This window comes from Hipposideros armiger, unplaced genomic scaffold, assembly GCF_001890085.2.
Source record: "Hipposideros armiger isolate ML-2016 unplaced genomic scaffold, ASM189008v1 scaffold_68, whole genome shotgun sequence".
NCBI classification, from domain to species: Eukaryota; Metazoa; Chordata; class Mammalia; order Chiroptera; family Hipposideridae; genus Hipposideros; species Hipposideros armiger.
This window is the reverse complement of record NW_017731418.1, coordinates 2,452,224-2,477,699: the sequence shown is the minus strand read 5'-3', so window position 1 is coordinate 2,477,699 and position 25,476 is coordinate 2,452,224. Positions and strand designations below refer to the sequence as shown.

At 38.2% G+C, this 25,476-nt stretch overlaps 1 protein-coding gene across 1 annotated transcript in view; it reads left to right on the top strand.

The window, feature by feature from the left end:
- SEPSECS (Sep (O-phosphoserine) tRNA:Sec (selenocysteine) tRNA synthase) overlaps positions 1–22,371 on the top strand; it is a 36,494-nt gene extending 14,123 nt beyond the window's left edge. Inside the window, exons 7-11 of the mRNA XM_019642430.1 lie at positions 3,547–3,676; positions 3,809–3,900; positions 15,003–15,096; positions 20,284–20,374; positions 21,764–22,371. Of these exons, the coding sequence (XP_019497975.1) occupies positions 3,547–3,676; positions 3,809–3,900; positions 15,003–15,096; positions 20,284–20,374; positions 21,764–22,070 (714 nt within the window). The 3' untranslated portion in view covers positions 22,071–22,371. The remainder of the gene's footprint in view (positions 1–3,546; positions 3,677–3,808; positions 3,901–15,002; positions 15,097–20,283; positions 20,375–21,763) is intronic.
- The last annotated feature ends 3,105 nt before the right edge of the window (positions 22,372–25,476 follow it).

Here is a 25,476-nt window from a genome sequence, read left to right as displayed (position 1 = left end):
CTGGCTACACATGGTAGCCCATGGCAACCCACTGCAGCAGGGGCTGCAGCCTACGCTGTCGCTGGTGACTCATGGCAGCCCAGCTCCAGGTTGAGCTGTTGTTCAGCATCTTAGCTGTAGAGGGCAGTGTGACTGGCCCTCATATGTGGGATCCGAACCGGGGCCCTCTGGCGTCCCAAGCCAGCTCTTAACCAACGTGCCACTCAACCGGCCCTATAGTTGCTTTTTGTATAGTTGTAGTCATTGTGTACATTTAGAGTTAACTTTTTAAAACTTAGTGCAAAAATATATTTAATTTTGAACTTAAATACAAGCTTAGATGATAATTTTATACTCTCCACATGCCTTTAAAGTTTCATAATGATCATTTTAATTATTTCTTAACATTTACTCGAATGTTATTTACTTAACCCAGGAAATGCTCACACATATTTTTGAATACTAGAAATCTGGAGGCGTATTTGAAGAGATTAAAACTAAAAGAAAATGAGCTCCAAGATACTATGTGAAAGGTACCATAGGAGTTGTGCATCACGAATACACTATTTGTTACCACTTCTCTTCATTCATGAGGTGGCTTTACTAAAATTTTACCCAGAAAATAACACTAAGACGGGTAAATAAATTTTTTAAATGCAACTATTCTATTACCTTCTAAAATTGCCATTTCTTTAAAAAAAAGGCAATATACACATTCCAGTTGTCCCAAATTGGCCCTCACCAAAAGAGGTAGCACACTCTTGCTTTAAATCAAATAAATACTTAGGACTTATTGAGTGTTAGTTGCTGTTTCATGACATTCTAAAAAATTAAAGTTAGCTTTAATTCTTCCAAATAGTCCTTAAGGGTAATATGTACTATTTACTGAGTACCGACCATGTGTCAGGAATCCTGCTAGACTTTTAAAGTTTATTAGCTTAATCCTAACAATTTAAGGTATATTTCTTATTGCTGCTATTCCACAAATGAAGAAACAGACTCAGTAGGATTAAGTGACTTGCCCAAGGTCCGAAGCTGCAAAGTGGCCCATCTAGTTCATTGTGACTCTGAAGCCCCCTTTTTTTCTCTAAAAGACAAAGTGTTAAAACTGCAAATATTTTCTTGAGAAGACAGTGTTAACGAGGCAGTCAGTGAAGCAAGCGCTCTGACTAGAATGTGTCAGGGTTTTTTTTTTCTTTTGTTTTTAAGGGTGATGCCCCAGAATGACTTAATGCTGAGCACATAGAATGTTCTGGTCTGTACATGTAGTCCTTAGGAAGTTATCTTTGAAGAACCTGTACTTTTGTTTACATACTGAACTGAATAATTTAGAAGATTCATGGAATATGGATGTTAGGACAGCTTAATGGAGGGAGGTATAGTAGAGTCACAAAAATACATAGGATGAATTATTTTAGAGTCAGAATGGATTGTAAAGCTCCAAAGTGTGGGAAGCAACAACTTTGCTTATTAAGAATTGAGAGAAGTAGGTGTTATATTGTTTATTCACAGGCCTAATTGTCAGTTCATTCAACAGATACTTACAGGGTTCCTACTGAAGTTCCAGGCCCCAGGGTGGGTGGTGGGGATGCAGTAATGAATACAACAAAATCCTGTCCTCCTGGAGCAGAAGCAGACAGTGAACAATAAGTATGACAGGTCTTGATTAATGCTCTCATATTGAGGGGGAGGGGGGAGTGTCACATTAGATGGCGTGATCCAGGATCCTCTTCAAGAGTCAGGCCGTTGGAAATCTACAGATGCGGAGGACTGACTTAAGTTATATACGGATTTTTGACTGCACACGTGCTCAGTACCCCTAATTCCCGCATTGTTCAAGGGTCCACTGTAGGTATTATATGAATAATTATCTGCTTTATTTACTGCTGCTATCCCCAGAACCTAGATCAATGTTTGGCCAATGATAAGTGCCCACATATTTGAGTGGGCATAATGAGTAAATGAATGATCTGATAAATGGCATCCCATTACTTCATAGAACATGCTCTTCTGTTTCCTATTCTGTTGAAGCCCTTCCATCCTTCTAGTGTTGTCTTCCTCCTCTTTGACAGCCTCCGACTTTAGTGTGGGAAATGACGTCTGTGTACCCTTCCTGAGATGGGGTCCAGTCTCTGTTTGCTTACCACAGCGGGCTGCCTTTTGAAAAAGTTTAGCAAAGTCTGGGGCACTGATGGTTCTTTTAGTAATCCTGCTACCAAATTAAGCTCATGTTTCTCTCAGGAAGCCCCGGGCAGTACTTAAGTGTTAATAAAAGGCAACCCTAACTCTTCCGCTTTATTTTTATGTGCTACTACTTTGCATTTTTCTGTTATTTATTCTATTAGCCTTACGTGCTTCTGTTTTCCTGCGATACGGTGAGGTTTTTCTGTGATCATAGTTTATGAGGAAAATAGAAAGGAGTGTAATGGGAAGGTTAAGATTTAAACAATCACGTGATAGCCTCCAGAGCAGTCGCTCCCCTCTCCAGGTTTGCTGCTTCTACCTGTTGCCTGGATCTGGTCTCTTAGATTAGGCCCGCTATTTGCTGCTGCTGTGCTCTCTGAGATACGGATGTGGAGAGAGAGTGTGAAGATGAAGGTCACATGTGGTTATAATATTAATAGGAATGTAGATTGTGAATACAGATTGAACATCTGTGGCCACAGATAAAAAAAATGATCTTAGTTGAAATTTAGATAGTATCTCTATTTTTAAGGGGAGAAAATTGAAGTACATTAGACAGAAGGTCATAGCTATGTTGGATGGGGACTTGAACTTAGTTTTATATTTTTGGTAAGTAAGTATTCAGTTTTTCTCCAGAATATTAGATTTTCACTTGAAGTTCATTTGCAGTGGCATGAGATCATCTAAGATGGTAACATTAGGAAACATGAGTTAGTGTAGAAACACTGCCAAGAGTGTACAGAAAAAATTTCCATTAGTTGATGTTAAAAATAAAATTTTTCCTTTTCTCTTTTGTTATCCAAATGGTGGTAGGAGCATAACTTAAAGGGATCATACAGGTGGTGGATTATCCAAGCATCAAAGAGAGGTTCTCACATGTGTAACTAATTGATTGGCAGCATGGGTGGCTGCAGTCCATTAGATTATGGCAGCCGCTCTTAACCTCACAGAGGGTGTTTAAAATTACTTAATAGTTGTGGGGCCCACTGTTAACACTTATTGTCAAATAGAGGATCACAGATGAGAGGCACAGGAGGAATCCACTCTTTCTTGCCCAGTTTTTAGGTGAAAAGCTCTGTTTCTATATAGTTCCCACCCAAACTGATACTGAAACGCTGCCTTCCTCCAGGGTTGTTGTGAGGATTAAATGATTTATGTATGAAAGCTGGTTGTAAACTATAAAGTGTTGTTCCGTCTATATAGAGCAGTGTTTTAAAACTCAGTTTGATACTTAAAAATACTTTACTGGCACTGTTACAAAGAAATAAAAATATTTGATGTTTTTTATTTTCATACCTTGTTTTAATGTATTTGTTTTTTAATTGCCATTTTTGTCTCTTCTTCTAGAAACTAATATATACACTACATATTACTTTGTTCTAGGGAGCTCGGGTTGGTCGGATAGATGCTTTTGTTCAGAGCTTGGACAAAAATTTTATGGTTCCAGTAGGTGGCGCTATAATTGCTGGCTTTAATGATTCTTTCATTCAGGAAATCAGCAAGATGTATCCAGGTAAGTAAATCAGTTGCTCTTCAGAAAGAGTAACTAACAAACAAAAATCTATTTGTGCATAGGCTACTATAATAAATCTTAATTTCCAGAGCTTTTCCCCTCTCGAATGTAACTCGTTCATTCTTATTTCAGGAAGAGCGTCAGCTTCACCTTCTTTAGATGTCCTTATTACTTTATTATCACTGGGATCAAATGGCTATAAGAAGCTATTAAAAGAAAGAAAGGTACGCTTTCCCTTTAGGTGTAAAATAATACTCCTGACTAGAGCAGCACTCCAAATCACTGGTGTTTTTGCCTATTGGTTTGTCACTTTTGATTATAAATCTGTAGTACGGTTCTGGGGATTTGCTTCGATCTGGAACCACCCTTGGTGGTTTGCAATTAATCATTGTCATCCTGTTTATCCAGATATTCTGAGGAATCTTGGACAGGTGATTTTGCTTTTTTTTTTTTTTTGAGAAACTCCTACATTAGGCATTCTTATTAGTTCAGTAAAATTCAACTCATTTATCACTTAGATAGAGACTCTTGAAAGACAAACAGACAAGGCTTTTGGAAGCCTAAAGACTCGTGCAGGTGTGAGCTGTCAGTCGAAGAAGGCAGAACCTGGTCAGAAGTTGGCCAGCTTCTCATTCTAAAATAATAAATCCATCCCTTGCTAATATTGGAATGCTGAACTCACTGGTTACGTTGGCTACGAAGAGAAAGTGACATTTGTGCTTGAAAACTGGGCTTTGTCTCCAGCACTAAGAACTAGCTTCATTGAGCACAGCTCCAAAGTTGTAGGCAGTGTTGGCGGGGCTAGTCATACTAAGTCGTTTTATCTGTCTCTCATCTGGAAGAGCCAGAAGCCCGTGGTACAGTTTTTGTATCTGTATAACTTTCCAACACTTAGCAATTATGGCACGTTGTATTTTATAATAGTACTTTACATATTTTAAAATATTTTCATAGATATTATTGGATAGATCCTCTCAACAGCTTTATGAATATATAACAGAAGTTTTAAAATTTTTGTGCTCTGTTTTACCCTCCCCCGACTAATTCAGTCCATAGGAAAGTAATTATTTACTTTTTATTGTGAGGACATCTGTTAAGATTTACATGATATAGGAAAAGATGCTCAACATCATTAGTCATTAGGGAAATGCAAATTAAAACCATAATGAGATACCACTGCACACCTATTAGAAGGTGTGATATTAAAAAAAACAAACCTGGCCATTAAATATTGGCAAAGATCTCAAGTAAGTAGAACTCTCAGACATTACTGGTAGGAATGCAAATGGCACAGCGACTTTGGAAAACACTTGGCAGTTGTTTATAAAGTTAAATATACACTTACCATATAAACTAGCCATCCTACTCCTAGCTACTCAAGAAAAAGAGAATTTATGCCTGTATAAACCTTATACATGAATGTTTATAATGATTCTATTCATAATTTTAAAAATCGGGAACCAACTGAAATGTCCATCATCTGGTGTATAAACAAATTGTGGCACATACATACGCAGCAGTAAACAGGAACAAACTACTAATATATGCAACGACATAATGACTCTCAAATGCATTATGCTAAATGAAATAAGCCAGACTCAAAAGGCTGCGTATTATATGGTGTCATTTGTATGCTATCTTGGAAAAGGCAAAAAATATCAGGACAGAAAAAAGATGGATGGTTGCCAGCAGCTTGGGTTGGGAGAGGGAATGTTGGGGTGGTAAAATGTGGGAGTAGTTTCATGACTGTACATTTGTCAAAATTCGTAGAAGTAGACACCTGAAAAGTGGACATCTGAAATTTTACTGTATGTAAATTATGCCTCAAGAAACCTGAGAAAAACTTGTTTTAAATGATTAGAATAAAACTCCAGTTTGATGAACTCCAAAAAGTAAAGATCGTGGTCATAGATTGTTGTAGCCAAGGGGAGACCTCAGTGAATCTTTCAAGGAACCTCCTCCATATGACAGATGAAGCCTCTGTTTATAGATGAGGAAAATTGTCATCTGTTTATATGAGAGTTTAGTTGTGTCAGACACCAGTGGGTCTTAGCTCTCCCATAACTAGTTGTTTCATTATGGAAAAGGTACTTGAACTTGCAGATTTTATTTCCTCATTTATGAAAGAAACAATTGCTGTCTCAAGCCATTTCTAGTTCTGAAAGACTGTGGAATTTTCTTAAAACAGCTACTACCTGGGCCATAGGCATTATAATCATGGTAATTGGCCTATAATTTATAATCTAGCACAAGTCATCTTGGGAATTTATAAATCAGACATTTTTTAAGGTTGAAAATTTTAAGATGATGGTCTCTTCAATTTCATGGTACCTTTTATCCATTTCCACCCCATCAGACTGTCTTGGTCCCCCCACTTAAAATAGCATGGTCAAAAGTAGGGACCAGTGTTTTTGTGAAATTCAAAGTAGATAAAGTTGAGTGTGTGGGATAAGTTTAATTTGCTAAATATTTATTGAGCACATATTATGTTTTGGGCACATAGTTTTGATATAGCAATCAATAAAATAGACAAAGATACCTGCTGTTGTGGAGCTTACACTGCATATGGGGGCGACCAGCAATAAAAAAATAACAAAACATAAATTGTAAAGTTTGCTTGATGCATAAATTACAAAGGTTAAAATGCTCTGGAAAAAAGAAAGAAGAGAGTAAAATAAGGGAATTGGGGATGACGATGTGGTGGTGGGATACAGTGGTTAGGGCAGGCCTCAGTGAGAAGGTGACATTTGAGAGGACGTGATGAAGCTTGAGGGAATATATGCATGTGATGGAGAAGCGTGAGGCAGAAAGCCAGCACGAGGACCTGGGCAGACGTGGTGTGTTTGAGGTGCAGTAAAGAGGCCAGTGTGGCTGGAGCAAAGTGAGCAAGGAGAGGAGCTGTGGGTACTGAAGCCAGAGTGGCAATGGGGTGGGGCTGATCATGTAGGGCTTTCTAAGCCATAGGAAGGCCTTTGCCTTATATTCTGAGTAAAATAAGGAGCCACTGGAGGGTTTTGAATAGAGGGATATTGTGATCTGACTTATATTTTAAAGGATCACTCTGGTTGCTGTGTTGAGAATAAATTGGTGGGAGGAGGGTAGAAGCTGGGACACCTGTTAAGGGGCCTTTACAGTAGTCAAGAAGGGATGTTAGGAGGGGTGGGGAGGAGAGGGTGGGGTGGGTAGAAGGGGGAGTCGGAGCGTTGCGGTGGGTGGAGGATGGGGCAGTGCAGCAAAAGCAAAAAGAAAAGAAGGGATGGTAGTTTGGATCTATCGAAAGATAGTGACCGTGGAGGTAATGAGAAGTGGTTGGATTCTAGGTCTGTTTTGAGCCAGTAGGAGCTCATAATGAATGTATTGTATGAGAGAAAGAGAGAAGTCAATAATAATTCTGAGACTTTTGACCTGAGCAATTGGAAGCATGGAGGAGCTATTAAGAGATGAGTAAGTCTGTGGGTTTCGGGAGAAGGCCAAGAGTTCAGTTTCCGCTGAAATAAAATTCAGAATATTCGTTGACATCTAGATGGAGATGTCAGGTAGAGAGTGGGATATGAGTCTTGTGTTAAGAGAGAGAGCTGGGCTGGACATAAAAATTTGGGGAGTTAATTGGCCAAGAGACTGGATGGGATTGCAAGAGAGTGAGTCTAAATGGAAAAGAAGTACAAGAACTGAGCTCTTGGGCGCTCCAACAGTAAGAGGTCTGGGAGAAGAAAGGGGACCAGCAAAGGAGCTGGGAATAACAGACACTTGGAGAGAAAACATGTCATAGTATTTTAATACTTACGAATAGGTAGATAATATTTTATGGAGTTTGAGATGGACTGCATAAATGTTCCAAATATCAAAGTATAACTCTTTAGTTGTTTATTTTTTATCTTTTTAGTTGTCATGGTGTAGTCTTATAGTTCCTTTTTACCTTCCTTATAGTGATCACTATGCAGATTTGGGTAAAAATTAATTTCAAACTAAGTAAATGGAAAATGTAATACCTCTGACAATAAGACTATTACACAAAGTTTTAAGTTAGATATTTAAAGAGTATGATTCATTACATAGAAACTGAAAAAATTTTTATGCTGTTGTCATAGCATCAAATAAGCATACTAAGTATTTTCTGGTTTTGTTCTTCTTGAATTGACACTAGATACTAGCTAATAATATTAAATGTTTGATATACTAAATTAATGTAAGTCTTGAGTGACTTTGTAGTTAAACTTATTTAACTAGCAAATTAAACTGATTATTTGAGTGCACATCTCTAAAGAATTACCATCAGGTGTCTGAAATGAAACTAGTCCAGGAGACTAGTATGGACCTTGGAGGTTGCCATTGATACCTCTATTCTGGATATCCCTTGCTTGATATGTAGTTGATGCTCATCAGATGTTCATTGAATGAACCAATGCAGAGTACTTGGGAACACATAGGTTCTGTGTTGGATAGTCCTCTGTTGTTTTACACAGAATAAGTATCTTCCTGGAAAGTTAGAAAGCAAATAACATTATGATACTGACTTCCATTAAATTAGATGTTCTTATGGAAACATTTACCTATATGGATACAATTGAAAACTTGTGAAAAGAAATGAGTTAAAATGGTGATTGCCTGTTGTGTATAACAGATTCTGTATTTGTGGGAGTAAGACTTCCTCCCTGATAGGTATTCCTCTTCCAAAGCACTTTTCTTACACTAGGATTTTGGAATTGTTGATTTTAGGGGTGTTCCGTCATGCTTTTGGAATCTTAAGCATTTCTGTTATGCCGTGGTTCTTCTGACTTCTGACATTTAGGGTTTGACTTCAGAATTTTCATCTACGTTGAGATGATTCCAGAGGCTCATGCGTGTGTGTGTCCATTTTGCTTAGCGTGAGTGGCAGTGCACCTGCTTTGAGTATGTAGCTCAACTGGTGAATGGCTCCAACAGGCAGCCCAGCTCTGCTTTTCATTGAGACTGTTCTTTGTTAATCATTGGATGAATACTACATGGGAGAAATTTTATGTTCTAGTGATATTTATAAATTGGATGGCTCCATCTCAGCCGTCAACAGGTAACTCTCTTTGTAACATCCAGAACAGTGTTCTTTTCCTTTTGTCTAGGTAGAGTAGAGTGGAATAAACAGGGACAGAACAAGAATAGGATTCGAGCTATGGGGTGTTAGCACATGTCTATAGGAGTCCTGCTAGCTAATGTTAGTTATTTTAACCTGAAAACTCTTTTAGGCTACGGGAAAAGTAGGTGAGTGGGGAACAAACATTTTTATGAATGTCTGCTGTATGCCAGGAACTCAACAGGGTTCATTATATTCCTTATTTTGTGTTACTCAGAATAAGTTTTTGAGGTAGGTATTATCCCCATTTTACAGATGGAATTGAGGCACAGAAAAATTAAGTACTTACCTAACCAAGCACCACATATAAGTGCCGAACCGCCACTGAAATTCAGGAGTTTGTGATCTGCTTTCTGTCTCCCCACGCTCCTCTCACTGCTCCATCACTGAGGGAGTGTTGACCTGCCCTGTGCTAGGCGTTCGAGCCATAAAAATGAAGATCTTGTGACCCCGCATTCTTCCCTAGTGGAGGGATGTAAAACCCCAAAGGCTCTAGCATATTAATTGGTTTTATTTAAAATTCTTTGTATAGAATTTATTTACAATACAGTTTGCAGCAGTAATCTTCAAAGTATTAGAATGCTCATTTGAGAACTCTGTCATTGCAAATGAATAAAAGTTGTTCTTTAACAACTTCATTCAACAAGCAAGTCTTTTCATTGAAATATGCCGATGTCCTCCATAAACCATAATTGCACCTAGGTAGCATAAATATTGGTTTTTTTATTGGATTCATTGCAGAAGTAAGGGCCTCTTTTGTTTAAATGGACTTGCTTTTGAACTGTGAAAATTTAATCGTGATAGTTTATTGGTTCAGCTCTGGAGACGCTGAGGCAAAGCTATTTTGCTCCAGCCAGAGCTATTTATATACCATCACTGAGAGCTCCTTTTTATATTATTGGTGTTATTGCGTACTAAAAAAAGGAACGTTAAAAGAAAACTTAGGAGTTTTTTTTATTCTATGCCCTTATTCACCACCATGATATTTTTAGAGGTTATTTCATCTCCTATATCTCTTCTAAAAAGGCTTTACCTTTTGCACAGTAGAGGCAGACAAGAACTCAGCTTGAAGCCATTGCTTCTCAAGCCTTCTTTTTTGAAGGGTGAAAGGATCAGAGAGAGTGGAACTGCGTGTGTGAATTGAACCTCTTTGCCCTTAGCCCTTTCCTGATTGACACAACTGCTTCCCTGAGAGGAGAAATGACCATGAATTTAACTGAAGAGGCCTTTAAGGAAGGGGGTTCATATTTAAGAAACAGTTTCTTTGAGCTTATGCAAAAAGAAAGATCAGTCTTAGATAGTTTATCTGTTTTGCTTTTAGAGAAGACCATTATTCTGCTTAGCTTTCCTTTCAGAAGAGTGTTTTGTTGAGCAGGGCAGACAGATAATCATGATTGCAAATACCTGCTGAATTGGACAAGCGCAGAAGAAGAATGACAGCGGAATAGCTGCTGCAGTGGCTGGAATTTGTTAGCTGAAGTTTGGAGGACAAACTAAGTTCTAAAAGAACATCAGATATACACTTCAAACAGTGTTCTATAACAAAGCTGAGTTTGGAAACATTAGGAGATCTGCAGCCCTAAAAGTGGAGTAGTTGAGTCTCAACAAAAACCTGAGATTTGAGTCCTGGATGTGGGGCCTCAACTGAAGAGCTTGAAAGCAGTGCACTAGCCTGTGATGCAAGGACTGCTGAGTGTGCCTGGATCCTTGCATCTGGCCAGTCATAGAGAGCCGCACGCTGCATTTATACTGTTATCTTCAACTGTGGACATCCGTGCTGGGATACATACCCACGGTCTGTGTTCCATGCATCCTATCATGGTATTAAAATATTAGACCACTGGTTATGTTCCCTTCTGATTTATTACCCACCTTATGAGACATACTATAATAATACGTGAAGTTCTATTTTCATCTTATCCTGTAACATGCAACAGTATGTTTCAAAAAGCATGATTGCATAAGACCTTTTTCTTCAAAATTTAGTGAATTATTCACATCTTTGGGTTATGGGGAGGGATAGGCTGAATGTTGGGCCTCATGACTGCAAATCAATGTGCGAAAGGCCACCCGAAAGGTAATGCTTAATATGCTTCAATTTCTCTTCCAGTAACATCTTGAACTGTGGTACAAAGTTGTGTATTTTTATTCTAGAAATATAGCTGACATTAGCATTCAGGTATATAGTTCAGTTTATCTCTAGTGAAGAGTCTTTTAAAATTAAGTTAAATACAGCACAAAAGACATAGAAAATCAATAATATTTCATTTCTTTTACGTAAGATCTTTCTATATACATTTGCTTGGGGTGCTTATAAATTTTTCCTTTTACAGAAGTATTTTATAATAAATGTCAGTTATAGATTTAACTGTAGCAAAAAAATACTGCAGGTTCTGTAGTACCTTTAATACATCAGGTAAAAAACTGCTTAGCCAAGTATTAGTGTAGGAAATAGTGGTACAGACTCCTAAACTATGTATTTTAATGTAGTGATATTAATGGAGAGCGTTTAAGACCTTAATATGTGGAATATTGTAGGATTCAGTATATTGTGCTTTAAGATAATTTAAGCTTCTTTGCTTATTGGATTACCTGTCATGACCCATCACAGAGTAGAGAGATACTTCTGCAAATGGATGTCAATTTATGAGATCTAGTTAGGTTAGTATTATGTTTGCAGTCTAAAGATTTTTATCCTAATTTAGCTGAAGTTAAAACTGAATTCTATGGTATTAGCAAGTGATTTATAGAACTGGTTAATATTTATTTGTTAAAGTATTAGAAATTGAACATTGGGAACATTTCAGTTTGTTTTTTTTAAGATTTTATTGGGGAATTGGGGGAGGGGAACAGCACTGGGGAATCAGGGAAGGGGAACAGACAAGTTGCTGTCCTTTTGTTCTTCAGTCTAGTTGTGGAGGACGTTGCTTCACTGGCCCATGTTGGTATTGTGATCATTGCGCTCTTCCTGGGTGAGGCAGATTGGTCACTGGCCTCTGGATGGCCGCTCACGGCAGCTCTTGGCAGCTCACGCTGACGGTCGGCCGCTCATGGTAGCTTGCGGCAGCCCACTGCAGCAGGGGCTACAGCCTACACCATCGAAGGCGACTCACGGCAGCCCAGCTCCAGGTCAAGCCATTGTTCACCATCTTAGCTGCAGAGGGCAGTGTCACTGGCCCTCGTGTGGGATTTGAACCAGGGCCCTGCTGCTCAGAGCTGGTGTCCCAAGCCAGCTCTTAACCAACGTGCCACTCGGCCGGCCCTCAGTTTTTTAATAGTCATGTATGCATCAGTAAGCTTAAAAGCACCATCTACAGATGTTACTAAGGGAACATTTCCTCTCTCTTTAGAAATAGCTAAGTACAAATTAAGTACAGTTGACCCTTGAACAATGGGCTTAGGGGCACCAACCCCCTGTGCAGTCGAAAATCCAGGTATAACTTTTAATTCCCCGAAAACTTAACGACAGTGGGCCCTTAGTATTGGCTGGGGATTAAATTGGTTCCAGGACCACCCCATCCTCCTCTTCCCCCAGCAACTCTGCAGATGCCCAAGTCCCTTACCTGTGACCTAGAACAATGCATACAGTCAGCCTTCCACATCCACAGATTCTGAACCATGGATCGAAAATACTTTTTTCAGCCCGTGGTTGGGTTGAATCCATAGATGCGAGCTTGTGGATACAGAAGGCCAACTGTGTTTATTGAAAAAAAGCCGTATGTAAGTAGATCTACACAGTTCAAACCCCCGCTGTTCAAGGGTCAACTGTACTCTCCAAGTGTGACCACATTGGTGATTATCGTGGCAGCCATACTAGGTAGAATAATATTTTAGATTTGTCCTCACCACTGAAATAAGTTTTTCATTGTTACTATTAGTGAGGGAAACATAGGAGTCTGTAAGAGGCATTTCCTGGCTATCACATTTGTTTTTGCATATAAGAGGTTGATGAATTTGAGAGTAGGAGAGAATTAGATGCGTATTAAGATTCTGGTTTATAATATAGATGAAAAATCAGCAGTTAATACCAAAATTAAAAAGTAACTTAAAAAAAAACCAATATAGAGCATTTAAATTACTTACCTAGTTACTTAATAGCAGATGAAAACATATAAATGAAACTCAGGAATTCTTCCCTTCATTAACACTGGTATTATACTAAAAGATTATGAATTGCTGGAAAAACTCTTGAGTTCTTTATTCTATTTGATTATCTTACTGTTTTACCTTCGGAAGTGAATATCGGAATATAATAGTTGAAAAAGGAGGGGCCAGAAATCTATATTTCTAAGAAAAGATGTCTCCAATAACTTTTTCCACCTGTTTCTGGTGATAATATTTCTCTACACTTTTTTTTTTAATGACAAAAGAGATAGGCTTATCACAGCTCTCAGTAACACCTACTCATAGGCTTATTAGGTATTACAAACGTGGATAACTTTTGAATATAAAAAATTCAATTTCTTTTAGTGATTTAAGATTTCATAATTCTGACGTGCTGAGAATTGATCTTATAAAACATCCCAAAAAGTTAATGACAATTAGTTTAAATTTTGGGGGGTCAAAATATAAAATATACTGTTGTTGACAAGGATAAAAATATTTGTGGTCTTCAGCTGACTCATTAATAATTTATAAACTTGGTAGGAATTTACCTCTTCTCTTAATCTTTACTTAACAAAAGATAGAGTTATTCATCTATGTACTTTAGACATGAAAAAGCTATTCTGAGCCCCACTGTGGGAACAGACTATGCAACACTAAACTTACAGAAAACAAGCAACTTTTGTGGGTTTTGAAGTTGGAGAAGTATCATTTCCTGCTGTCTCTACAACAGGGAACTTAACTCTGTTGACCCTTGGCCCTTAGGTGTGTGTATCTTTAGAGTTTAGAGGTTTTGACTGTGGCTGGAGGAGGTCAGTACAGATGGGCTTGTTCAGGGGCAGAGGTATTTTTGGCAGGTTTTCATTCCAATACTTTTTAAAGGGCTTACTAGGAGAAGAAAGCATAGTTTTAGGTCAAACAATTGTCAATTTAATATTTATTTGTAACTTCGTTAAACTTCTACTTACATACATGTGAACATGAAATTTCATACTTACAAAATATGTTTTTATTTTATTATCTACTGTTAGATATACATTATTTTCTACAGTAGGATCAAGAATACAGTTTTTAGTTGCTGTAGTCTTTTAATTGAGTTAAGGGCATTGTTAATTTTAAGTTCCTATGATTTAAAGGAAATGCATTTTTAAACTACCCCTGCCTAAGTTACTCACATTCTAAAAGCCTGGCACATTTTTCTTGGTGTTGAGAAAACAGTGGTGAAGAAGGCAAACTCCCTGCCGTCAGGGAGTTTTTCCATTCTAGCAGGTAGTTATAGGCGGTATTCATGTAAGCAGGTAAATGAAATACTTGCAGGTTGTGATAAGTATAGTGAAGGAACCAAAATAGGTGATGGTGTTGGAGGGAGATTGAGAGTTGGGAGTGGGCAGAGCCGGAGTGCTACTTTTATAGGGAAGTAATAAAAGAAGATGTCCCTGGTCTGTGACAAAAGGGACCACTCATGGGATGACCTGGGAGAAGAGCCTCTGAGTCTAGGGAGAGCAGGCATAAAGGTTTTGACACTAGAATGAGCTTGGCGTGCTCAGCCGTTGGAAAGGAGGCTGACGTGGCCGGTGCCATAGTAGTGATGGGGGAAGGACAATTACTGAGCCGAGAGTGTTGGCTGGGCCAGATCATTTGGGGCCTTACAGATGAAGAGTTTGGTTGTTTTATACTTACAGGAGGAAGTCATTGGGAGGGACATGATGTAATTGATGTGTTTGATAGACCACTCTGGCCTCTGTGTGTAGGACAGATTGTAGAGGAGTATAAAAGGATGCATTGCTGTGGTCCAGGGAAGAGATTGACAGCTCTTTGGACTAGAGCAGGGGCCATGGAGGTTCTGAAAAGAGGATGGATTTGTGATAGACACAAAATAGCCCCAAAGTAGGAAGTGTGCTGGTTCATCTCCATCTACCTAAAGCCTGAGGTTTCACATTGTGGCAGCTTTGAATCTCACTATATTGCAGCAAAGGAAAGAATTGCTCCTAGGACACATGAATGCGTTTAATTTATAGCAGACTTCACACCAATCAGATTTTGTCTTATTAAATCTGGCAAGTTGCAGTTAGTATTTATTTGCTTTTCTTTAAGTGTAACATTTTGTCATTGCAGGAAATGTTTTCATATTTGTCCATCCAACTAAAGAAGCTGTCAGAAGCCTACAATGAAAGACTGTTGCATACACCTCACAATCCCATATCTTTAGGTAATGTTTTTTCTTTTTAAAAAAAGTTAGTTCAGAACCGTCCTCAGCAGAAAACTGGTATTACCAGACAGACCATGAATTTTTTCTGGTTACAGTGATATTTCTGAATTTATTACAGTATTAATTTGTAAATTGAAAAAGTTCAGTTAGCCTTTAGAAATGCTTTAATGTAGTTCTAAAATAAAAACTATATACTGAAAGAATCCAAATCACTATGAAGTATTATAATGAACATACAGAATTTAATACTTTAACTCCTGCTTCTAACCAAAATAATTTGGTCACTATTAAAAAATTTCTACAGTTAACAAAACACCATAATATTAGAAGTTAAAGCTATTGTTATATTGTTTTTAATGCTATTTGTTCCCTGAGCGTCTCTGTGTTAGAGAAATTTGTGTTTATGATGATTTCTTTGTATAAGGACTGTGTATTTTTGTCATGTAGTACAAGAGCTATTGAACAGGATAATATGAATGTTGACTTTTATACATTTAAGTAACTTTTAAGCTTCATAATTACCCCTTTTACTTTGTGAATGTGTGCAATATAATATGTTTCATATTTCATGTATATCTGAGGAAAGCAAGGAAACACTCATTTGTAACTGAAACCTTTTTCAGGGATGGGCTTCCATGGAAAACCATTTGGCTATAGATAGATAATAAAACCCATCCCAGTCAGTCCTTTGCTGGTTTCTAATCTATATAGATGTTACAGAAGCTGATATGGTATGGTTTGAATCTGAATTCTGCCATATACCAGTCTCTAACTTCCTTTTCCCTGTGTATAAAATAGAGATAATGATCCCTCACATGCACACGTTCTTGTTAAAGAACGGTTGAGATTATGTTTGTAAACTGTCTAGTATGGTAAGTCCGTCCTCAGGAAATGGTAACAGGAGTGGTGGTTGGCAGTGTAAATAGAATACAGTTTACCCACATAACCTCAGAAAGATAATTTTCATTTCCATATGCAGAAATGACCTTGCTTAGTCTTACACATGTACTGAAATAGATCCCACATTCTCATTTTACAAGTTCTTAAAACATTGTTGAATTAGAATAAACTGCCATATTGATCATGCATGTCATTGTTCCATCAATTTCATTGGAAAGTTCACTCTTTAGAAGGTGATATGGAAATTCTGTCCCAGTCTATGTTAATTTATATGAGCATATTTTTGTCTGATATGTAAACAAGTCCTTACTATAATTTATTAAGTGCATTAAAGTAAAATAATGCCTCTTGACAATGAATAAAAAGTAATGTCTCTGTGAAATCAGCCAGTTACAAAAAGACTAGTACTGCACNAAAGTTACCCTACCATTATCACACCTGAAATAATTAACACTAAGATCTTGATACCATTTATGCTGTCAGTGTTCATTTTTCTCATTACCTTTCTTTTTATGTTTACGTCAGGAGCCAAGTAAGATCCCCTAAGGGTAGATTTTAGTGGAAAAGGGGGGAAGAGGTGAGAAACAGCACGAGGAACCAGTGAAAATTAGACAAGGGCAGAGAGAGGACAAAGTACTTGAGACAGTGCTTTTCTGACAGCTGTCCCACGGATTAATACTGCTGGGTTTATGGAGCCATGCACACTCCCCATGGGCCCCTACCAGCCCTCCAGGACGCTGGAGAAATTACGATTCAACCTGCTCCAAGTTTCATCGCTTATCATGAGACATGGAATTGAGTTCACATTCGTGCCTAATAACTCAGTTTCAATACCAACTTCCTTAACATAAGGCTACAAATTAGAACCCCAAATTGGATTAGACCTGTAAGGCAGTGAGGGTCATCATTCTAGCGATATAGAGGGAAACCTTGTTGTAAATAAATGTATTGTAGGTGAATTGAGTCATTATGTTGGGTTCCAGCCAGGCCAGGCTTAATGAGCAGTGAGGGGAAGGTTGAATGCCATCTCAAAAACCAGTTTTCAGAGAAGAAGGGAGGCAGACAGGCCGCCACGATAGATCAGAGGAGCTGAGTGTGATCCAGTGGGAAGAGTCTGCTTGATGTGTCTCAAGAATCACATTAGAGAGACAAAGGCACTTTCAGGAAGCACCAGGAACTTCTGACCAGGTAAAAAGCTTGGGAGTGTTATTCCACATTCCCCCGTCCAAAAAATTTGGCCATGGGTGATAAAAAGGGTCCTTTACACCATAAAGGCAGAAAGTACTTTTAGTTAGAAAGCTGTGAGGGAAAAACAAAAATAGCAACAATAAAAAAAAATCAGGCTAAAATAAAGCAAAAACAAACCTCTCCTTGGGGAAGGAAACCTGGAAATGTGCCATCCAAGCTCCTGGGATACACTGGTCTGATGAAACGCCCCGTTGACACTATTCCCAGTAAGAAAACGGGTCTGAGAATGATTCCCCAAAGTCACGTGGCTGAGGTAGGGCCCCAAGGCTGGAGCCACCAATGGCCCCATGACAGGAGATACAGAGACCTTTGCAAGGTAAAAAATTGATCCAGAAAACATTCACAGGTTTTAGGAAAACTTTCTTTTGTCATGCAAAATGCATAATTTTCTCTTTGTTCCTTCAATTTTCCATGCCTGCTCTCTGCATGTCCAATTTGTGCCCTGTTTGCCCAGTACTCAAACCTTCTGGGGCGGGGGTGCGAGGTGGTGGAGGAGTGAGTGGGGGCATGAAACAGGTGGCAGATAGGAGCCTTTTGCACAGCGACCCCTGCGAACTTGCTTTGAATACCAGTAAAAATACTCGTCAGTTTTAGTCCACTAGTTACGAGTAAATGGACCTTTTAACATTAAGAAATTCAGCATTTTTTGTTTGCATTTATGATCATTGTCTATTTTCCATTTATTTCCATCTATTTGCAATAAGTGTATTTTTGAGCCAGATTGGTTTATGCTGTTTCCCTGGGGAAAAAAACAAAAAAACAAGACAAAACAAAACAAAAAAAAAACCCCACAACCAATGAAACGGCTCATATCGCCATCCCCACGGAGCCCAGCGCTTCCTAGGCATGAAATTGACTAACGCACACAAAGACAGCAGGTGTGGGGCCACATGCCACTTGCCGCCTTTTTTTTTAGTGTGTGTTTATAATCAGTAAATGGCTGTGGATGTTTAAATGGTTCCCTAATACTGATGGAGAGCGGATCCCATTATAACTTGAACTTGTATTGCCACGCAGATGGTGGAAATAAACATCCAATTCTGCACACAGTTTTGTTTGTCTCTCACTTTTCAAAGATCGGCTGAGTGTCAGGCCTGCACGGTGCCAGCAGGGGGACGCGGGCGGGGCCAGAGGAGAGCAGGGCTGCTGTCAGGTTCCAGATTGGCTGCTGTGTTGAGAGCACCCAGGGCAGCAGGTTTCTGTAAGTGGGAAGGGGGTCGTTTCAGCAGAGGACCCCGCCCCAGAGTTACCAGGCAGCAGCTCCGGATAAGCCTTCACACCCACGATGTGCCTCCCACCCTTGACCTTCTCCATTACAACACTATTCCAAACCTAATCTCATGAGCGTACCTCCTGGGACTTTCCCTGCATCTTCCTCTCCACCTTTCACTTTTTTAGTCACCTTGAAAAATGGGGTTGGTTCAGCACAGTAGTGATGGCATGAGATTTGATGTCACTCTCCTAGCTCCCCTGCCTGTCCTTCGGGGCGGAGTGGGGGGGGGTCACTGATCTATACTAAGTACATTTTCCTCCTTTTCCTCGCAGATTGGAGGACCTTAGTAAATCACTTGAACAAATGCTCAACTAACCTGTTCACACTACAGAAATAACCAATAGGGTTTAACATTAGCCTATTCCAGAAATACTTGTTGTAACAAGTTTGGAATAAAGGTAGAAATGAATCTCTGTGAAAGTTTACAAATCAGTGAACAGAAAACAACAGGCTGTGTTTGGAGCGGAAAAGTCTTCCCAGCACCTTAAGATTCCCCGGGAGGAAGCCCACTCCTTGGGGAGGAGGCCAAGCCTCGGAAGGCCCCGTGAGCCATTTCTCTGGGGCAGAGGCACTGGCCTCAAATTCAAATGCTTCAAGGATGATTGCAGACTTCAGGACCACAGAAACTGCTACATGAAAGAGGGGTATGCAGGGTACGACAGGCCACGCCTAGCAGGTTTGGTCTGCTTTATGAATGAATCGTGCAAAAGCAAGACAGAACTCGCTTTCCCCACGCCCACCCCCAACCCTGCACCCCACCCCCAGTTGGCTTGTTTCTCTCATCCTAGCCTCCTTTCTCTGAATCAAATTGTGCAATAACCCTTCCCATTGCTATAGAGTGCTTTCCAGATTACCAAGTGCTTTCTCATACATTATCTTGTTTTCATCTCCTGACAGTCTGTGGAGCTGGGCAGGGCGTGATGATGATCCTAATTTTGCAGTTAAGCCTCAGAAAAGTTGGGTGACTTCGATGGCTTATCTGGCCTCATTCCAGGGGAAGGATCTAGAAACCCTGGTGTGTAGGGCTCTGACGCCAGCCTTGGAGCTTTCTTGGAAATTTTGGAACAAGGGTTAAGATCCTGCACTTTGGAACAGGGATAGGTGAGCTTTTCCTGGAAAGGGCCAGGTAGTAAATACTTGATTGAGTTTATTAAATACTTAATAAACTACTCGAAAGCAGCCACAGACAGCACGTAAACGAGTGTGCATGGCTGTGTTCCAGTAACACTTCATTTATTATGGACACTGAAATTTGAGTTTCATATAATTTCCATGAGCTGTGAACTATTTATTTTCTTTCAATGTTGTTTTTCTCCAATCATTTAAAGTTGTAAAAACTATTCTTTTTTTTTTTTTCAAGATTTTTACTAGGGAGTTGGGGGAGGGGAACAGCGTTGGGGAATCGGGGAAGGGGAACAGACAAGTTGCTGTCCTTTTGTTCTTCAGTCTAGTTGTGGAGGACGTCGCTTCACTGNGGGGAGGGGAGAATGGGGAGTTATTGTTTAATAGGTGTACAGTTTCAGTTTTACAAAATGAAAACAATTGTGAGGATGGATGGGTGGATAAGTGGTGGTGATGGTAGGTAGTACAACAATATGAATGTATTTAATACCATTGAACATACACTTAAAAATGGTTAAGATGGTAAATTTCATGTTATATATATTTTAACTTAATAAAAAATAATGTCTCCATTATTGTTTGTTTTTTGAGTGATTTTTGTGCTGGTTAACCAAGGTTCATTGGGATACTTTTTTCTTTTTCAGCTGTGACGCTTACGACACTAGATGAACACCGTGACAAAGCTGTCACTCAGCTTGGCTCAATGCTTTTCACTAGACAGGTTTCTGGAGCCAGGTAAGTATGTTCAAAAGAAGCTTGGGTTTATTTGGCTTTTTAAAGTTAACTCTAATAAAAGTACCTTCCTTAACAATAGTTCCCTAAGTTTATGCAGAACTACCCCTGAGAATTCATGGTGGAGTAAAAGAATGATGACGTAGAGAATCTGTAAGGCTATTATTATCCGTGCCTATACTTGAAATAGACACAGAAAGATAAGAATCTTGTTTGTTTCAACAGACAGACAGACTGATGTTTCATTACCTCTGTACAAATTCTTGCCTTTACTTTCCTTTGTTAGATAATCTTCATTGGTGTCCCGTAATTGTGTTAGAAATGAATCATCTTCATTACTAAATTTAAGTAAAAATGTTTTTAAGAAAAAGCCCATTTCCTAAACTGAAAAGGTTATGCAATTCTTGTGTAAGTACTGCCTTTGAAAAATGTACTTTTTGCTCTTATATGTACATGGCTTAAAAATTAATTTCATTTTTCATTTTTTATTTGGTGAGGTCAGAGAAAAATGACTTGAAAAGAAACATCTTGTTCTAAGTAGTCTTTTGTACATTCTCTATTAAAGTATTTTTCTTTGACTACTAGAGGTTAGATATTTCATATCAAAGGACAACTTTAAAAAAAAAATCTTAGATTCATTCAGCTTTTACCTGACAAACTATGTTTATGAAACATAGCATAGTTTTGACACTTCTAAAATAGTTTTCTTGGTCTTTTAGAGTTGCCATTACTTGTCTCTATGTTTAACTTTGATCTTAATTGATTTCTTTTTAAAAAAAGTACTCTTAGGAATCTGTTTATGTCAAGTATGCCAATGAAATCAAGCTTAATTGCTGAATATTACTGATAGCTGACCACCACCCCACTGTAAGCGGTTACAAAATTTTTTTCTGGATCCTTGTTTTAAAAGCCTCCATTGCATAGCACTGATCAGATAGCTGTAAGTTTGGTTTGTTAATTATTTGAGGTGACACATGGCAATTAATCAAAGGGGTTTGACTTGCAGATTTCACCATTCCATTATAGTGTATATATGTGAAGTCAGACTCTATATTTGGTACAAAAACAGAAATCTTTTTTTTTTTAACCTCTTTGAAGAACATGTAAAGGTGTTGGTGATTCCTAGAGCTTGTATGTCTCTAATAGAAGATAAGTAAATGGTAATCACCAGGTAGTACTTTTCCATGTAAAATTGCGGTGTATTGTGTACTTTTTATTTTAAGGCTGACACAGTCTGTTTTCATAGACCACAATTTATGGATGTTTTTAAACTTCCTAATAAGTAGATGTAAGGCTTAGTAACACATGCTTTTTGTTGTTGTTGTTTGTTTATGGGTGATATTCTGTTAATATCACCAGACATATTAAATGAGGAAGTCTTTTTCCTTTCAGGGTTGTGCCTCTTGGGTCTGTGCAAACCGTGAGTGGCTACACTTTCAGAGGCTTTATGTCACATACAAATAATTACCCATGTGCTTACCTCAATGCCGCATCAGCCATCGGAATGAAGATGCAGGATGTGGACTTGTTCATAAAGAGACTTGACAAGTGTTTAAAGACAGTAAGGAAAGAACAAAATAAAGAGAGCGATGTATCTGGAGTTGACAATTGTGACAAAACTGAAGATGTGGCTATTGAAGAAATGGCTTTCAAACTTGATAATGTACTTCTTGACACGTACCAGGATTCTTCTTCATGACATGTGAAGGGTTTCTTTTTGATAATTGAGAAAAATGAGGCGACAGTACAAGCAAACAGTTTAAAGACAAGACTTGGGATTTTTGAATTGGAATGTCATGGAGAATGTTTAGTCAAGGAATAGAATATGATCTGAGTTAGTCATTGATGATTGTTATTTTTTATTCTCTGCCTCAATCATTATGACCCTTAACAGATTATAACACACAATTAGCATTTTTATAATTGTTAGAATATGTATCAGTTAAGCATTATGATTCAGAAAACACTTACTAATAAAATGACAGTAAAATTACCACTAATTCCCTCTGAAATGAGTAAACCGCTCCCTCCTAACCATTCACAAATTACTTATGTTTCTGATCACACAGAATTTAGAAAGATCTCTATTGCTACTAATTACTAGATGTTTGTTGATATGTGCAAGTCACAGTATGCCTGTAAAATGAACCTTTCCCAGCAAAGCAGAGTCAAGGTACAAGCTTTCGTTTTCTCTCAGCAGCAGTGGTTCTCAACTGGGGATGATTTGCTTGTATCTAAGCAACATCTGGGGACATTTTTTTGTTGTCACAACTGGTGGGATGCTGTTGACTTCTAACATCCTACAGTGGACAAGGCAGCTTCTCAAAACAAAGAATTAGCCCCAAAATCCCAGTAGTGCTTTGGTTGAGAAACACTGCTCTAAAGTGAACTCCTCAAGCAGAGTTTTACATAGCAACTTCAGTTATTCAGTAGTGCTTCAAAGACGATGGCTCTGAGTGATAACCAGGGTTACCAATTCTAAACATGTAATTATGAATTATTTCATGTGGCATTTCTCCATTAGGGCAAGTGAAAACGATTCCATCGTGTTGCTTTAAGCAGCCTTTGTTTATTGGTTAGTTTGTTCAGGTGCTGTGCACAGCCATCAGCAGGAGTGGTTAACATGGGTATTTTTTAACATATTTTGCTAGGGAGGTGAAAATGATGGAGTATGATAGACAGGTGTGGTCCCCCCTCCCTGCCTACATGCTCACTTTCTGAGTCTGAAATTCCAGACTTCCTGGCTGTAATAGTTATTTTGTTAATTTTAAGAAACAGACTGATGTCTCATAGTCTGGAGTTTATGAAGCTTCTGAATACACCAAATGCTGAAGCCATGTTTCTCCAGACCTGCTCTGTGGAGCACCGTTCCTAAGAGATGCTCATGGGGATAAAAGGTTCTGTGGACACATAATGTGGGGACTTTGCAAAGCTGCCAATTGCATATTAAATGGCTCTAAGAATTCCTTTGAAACCAGTTTGAATGTATCTTTATCTAAAGATGGAACTTTTTTTAAAAATGAAATACTTATTGACATCCATTGAACACACTTTTGAAAACACTACAGTAGAAAATGCCGCCTTGATTTCTGGACTGTGTTTTTCTTTATTGATTTGGCAGTGTAAGCTGTTAAACGTGAGCTCAGACACCACTTCCATTAATGTGTAAGCTAGAATACTTCAAACACCGGCTTGACAACCTTGGAAGTCAAGACTGTGTGGAGATGAATTACGTAATTATAAATATTGTAAAAGTTATTTTAAATTACTGTATCTTTGGGGTTTGAATATATTAAATATCTGTTTTTAAAAAATAGCTGTAATAACTCACTTAAAGGAGTAAATCCTGGATTAAAAAGGCATGTAATGTTTTCTATGTGAATTTGGGATTGCACTGTAGCACCAATAAAACTGAAGAGTCGCAACAGAACCTCGCGGGCCTACGAAAGGGAATGCTGATGTAAATGCTGGCAGTGCAGCTTGCTTTACACATAAGCCAAAATTGTTTTATACAACAAGTGATCTATATTGTGTGATCATCATTTAGCCTAAGAGCTGAGAGACTAGCAACTGTGTTCTCATCTGCAGTATATCAGCAATTGTGGGTCTTCAGCTGCTGTATAGATAATAATTCTAATTGAAGATAAATTACATGAACTCACACGTGAATGATATGTTATTTTGTTCCTGCTGCATAAAATCAGCTGCAGTTTGTATTATTAGCCCTTTCTTTTCAGAGGTTTTGGAATTCCAGCTCTATTCCTGCTGCTTTAAATTTGACCTTGAGGTCATAGAATCCATAAGAGTTTGGAAGGGATGTTATAGGTCCTGCATATACACACTTTCCTGGGCCCTTACCCCAGTGTTATTTGTCCTTGCCCTCTAATCTCCACATCTAAGTATAAAAAAAGCATGTACAGATCATCCTTCTAAGTTTCAAGCACTAATTGGTAACCCTCACAGCTGGCCTTAGTTGTTTTGGAACTGTGGCCGAGAGGCACCATGATACATTTTCCAGTCATTGACAAAGATAACCTGTCTTTAGGATCCAACTGCCTTTACTAAGACTCTATCAGGTAGAATTTTGGAGTTTGGTTTCTAAAGTCATTGGGCTGTGTGGTTGTCTGCCCAGAAAAGAAAATTGAATAACAGAAAATATTCTTTAGGTCATGACACAATGTGTTACTTGTACGCACAGCAGGGAAAGGTATTTTAAATCCAATTCTCAATCTGGCTCTTATGTCCTCTGCTGATGAATTCTTACTCTGTCAGAGAATGATATGTGATACCAGCCTTAGGAACTCCGTGTTCAGCTATAAATCTTTCTATTTAGCTTTTTGTATTAGTTGAATGAAATTATAGAATATGAATTATTGAATACAGTTCTGTTCAGCCAATAGTCACTCGATGTGCAGAATGGTAAATTTAAATGTAAATTAAGTTTTTTCTAATGTTTTGCACCAGCACATAATTCTGCCATGGTTCTGTTTCTATAACCATCCCATAATAAGAACTTTAAAGAGGCCAAAGCTACAGGATGTGCTTTTATTTATAGACTCTTTGCCTGTCGTAGGTTTTAGTAAAATTTATATTGAACAAATGTAATTTTTTTTTAACCAGTGATATTACTTTAATATTGAATTAGTAGCTCTCATGAGAGTTAAATTCTTGTGTTCTTTCATGGAGGAAAATAGTGAGCAGTTAACAACAATAACCTCCGATGAGTCTCATTCATATTATACTCGGAGAAAGTTTTTTGAATGTATATCTATTTGATGCATATAAAAAAAGTTGTGTTTTCTTTTTCTACTTTCTAAAATGTACTAATTTCTGCCAAGCCCTTAAATGGTCTTGTTATGATTTGCATTTCATGAGGCCAACCTTATTTTGTAACTAAAAAACAGTTTACATATGCAGAAGTTTAGTCATTTCAGAAGTTTGATAACCTCTGAGTAATTTGATAAGAACAATTGAATATGCTGTTAACCATAAAAACAAAACAAAACTAAAAATTCCTGTAAACTTTTTTTCCTTGTCTGTCACATTGTGTTGATATGTTTTTTATGGCTGCTCTTAATATATAGGTCTAAGACCTGCAGCATCCT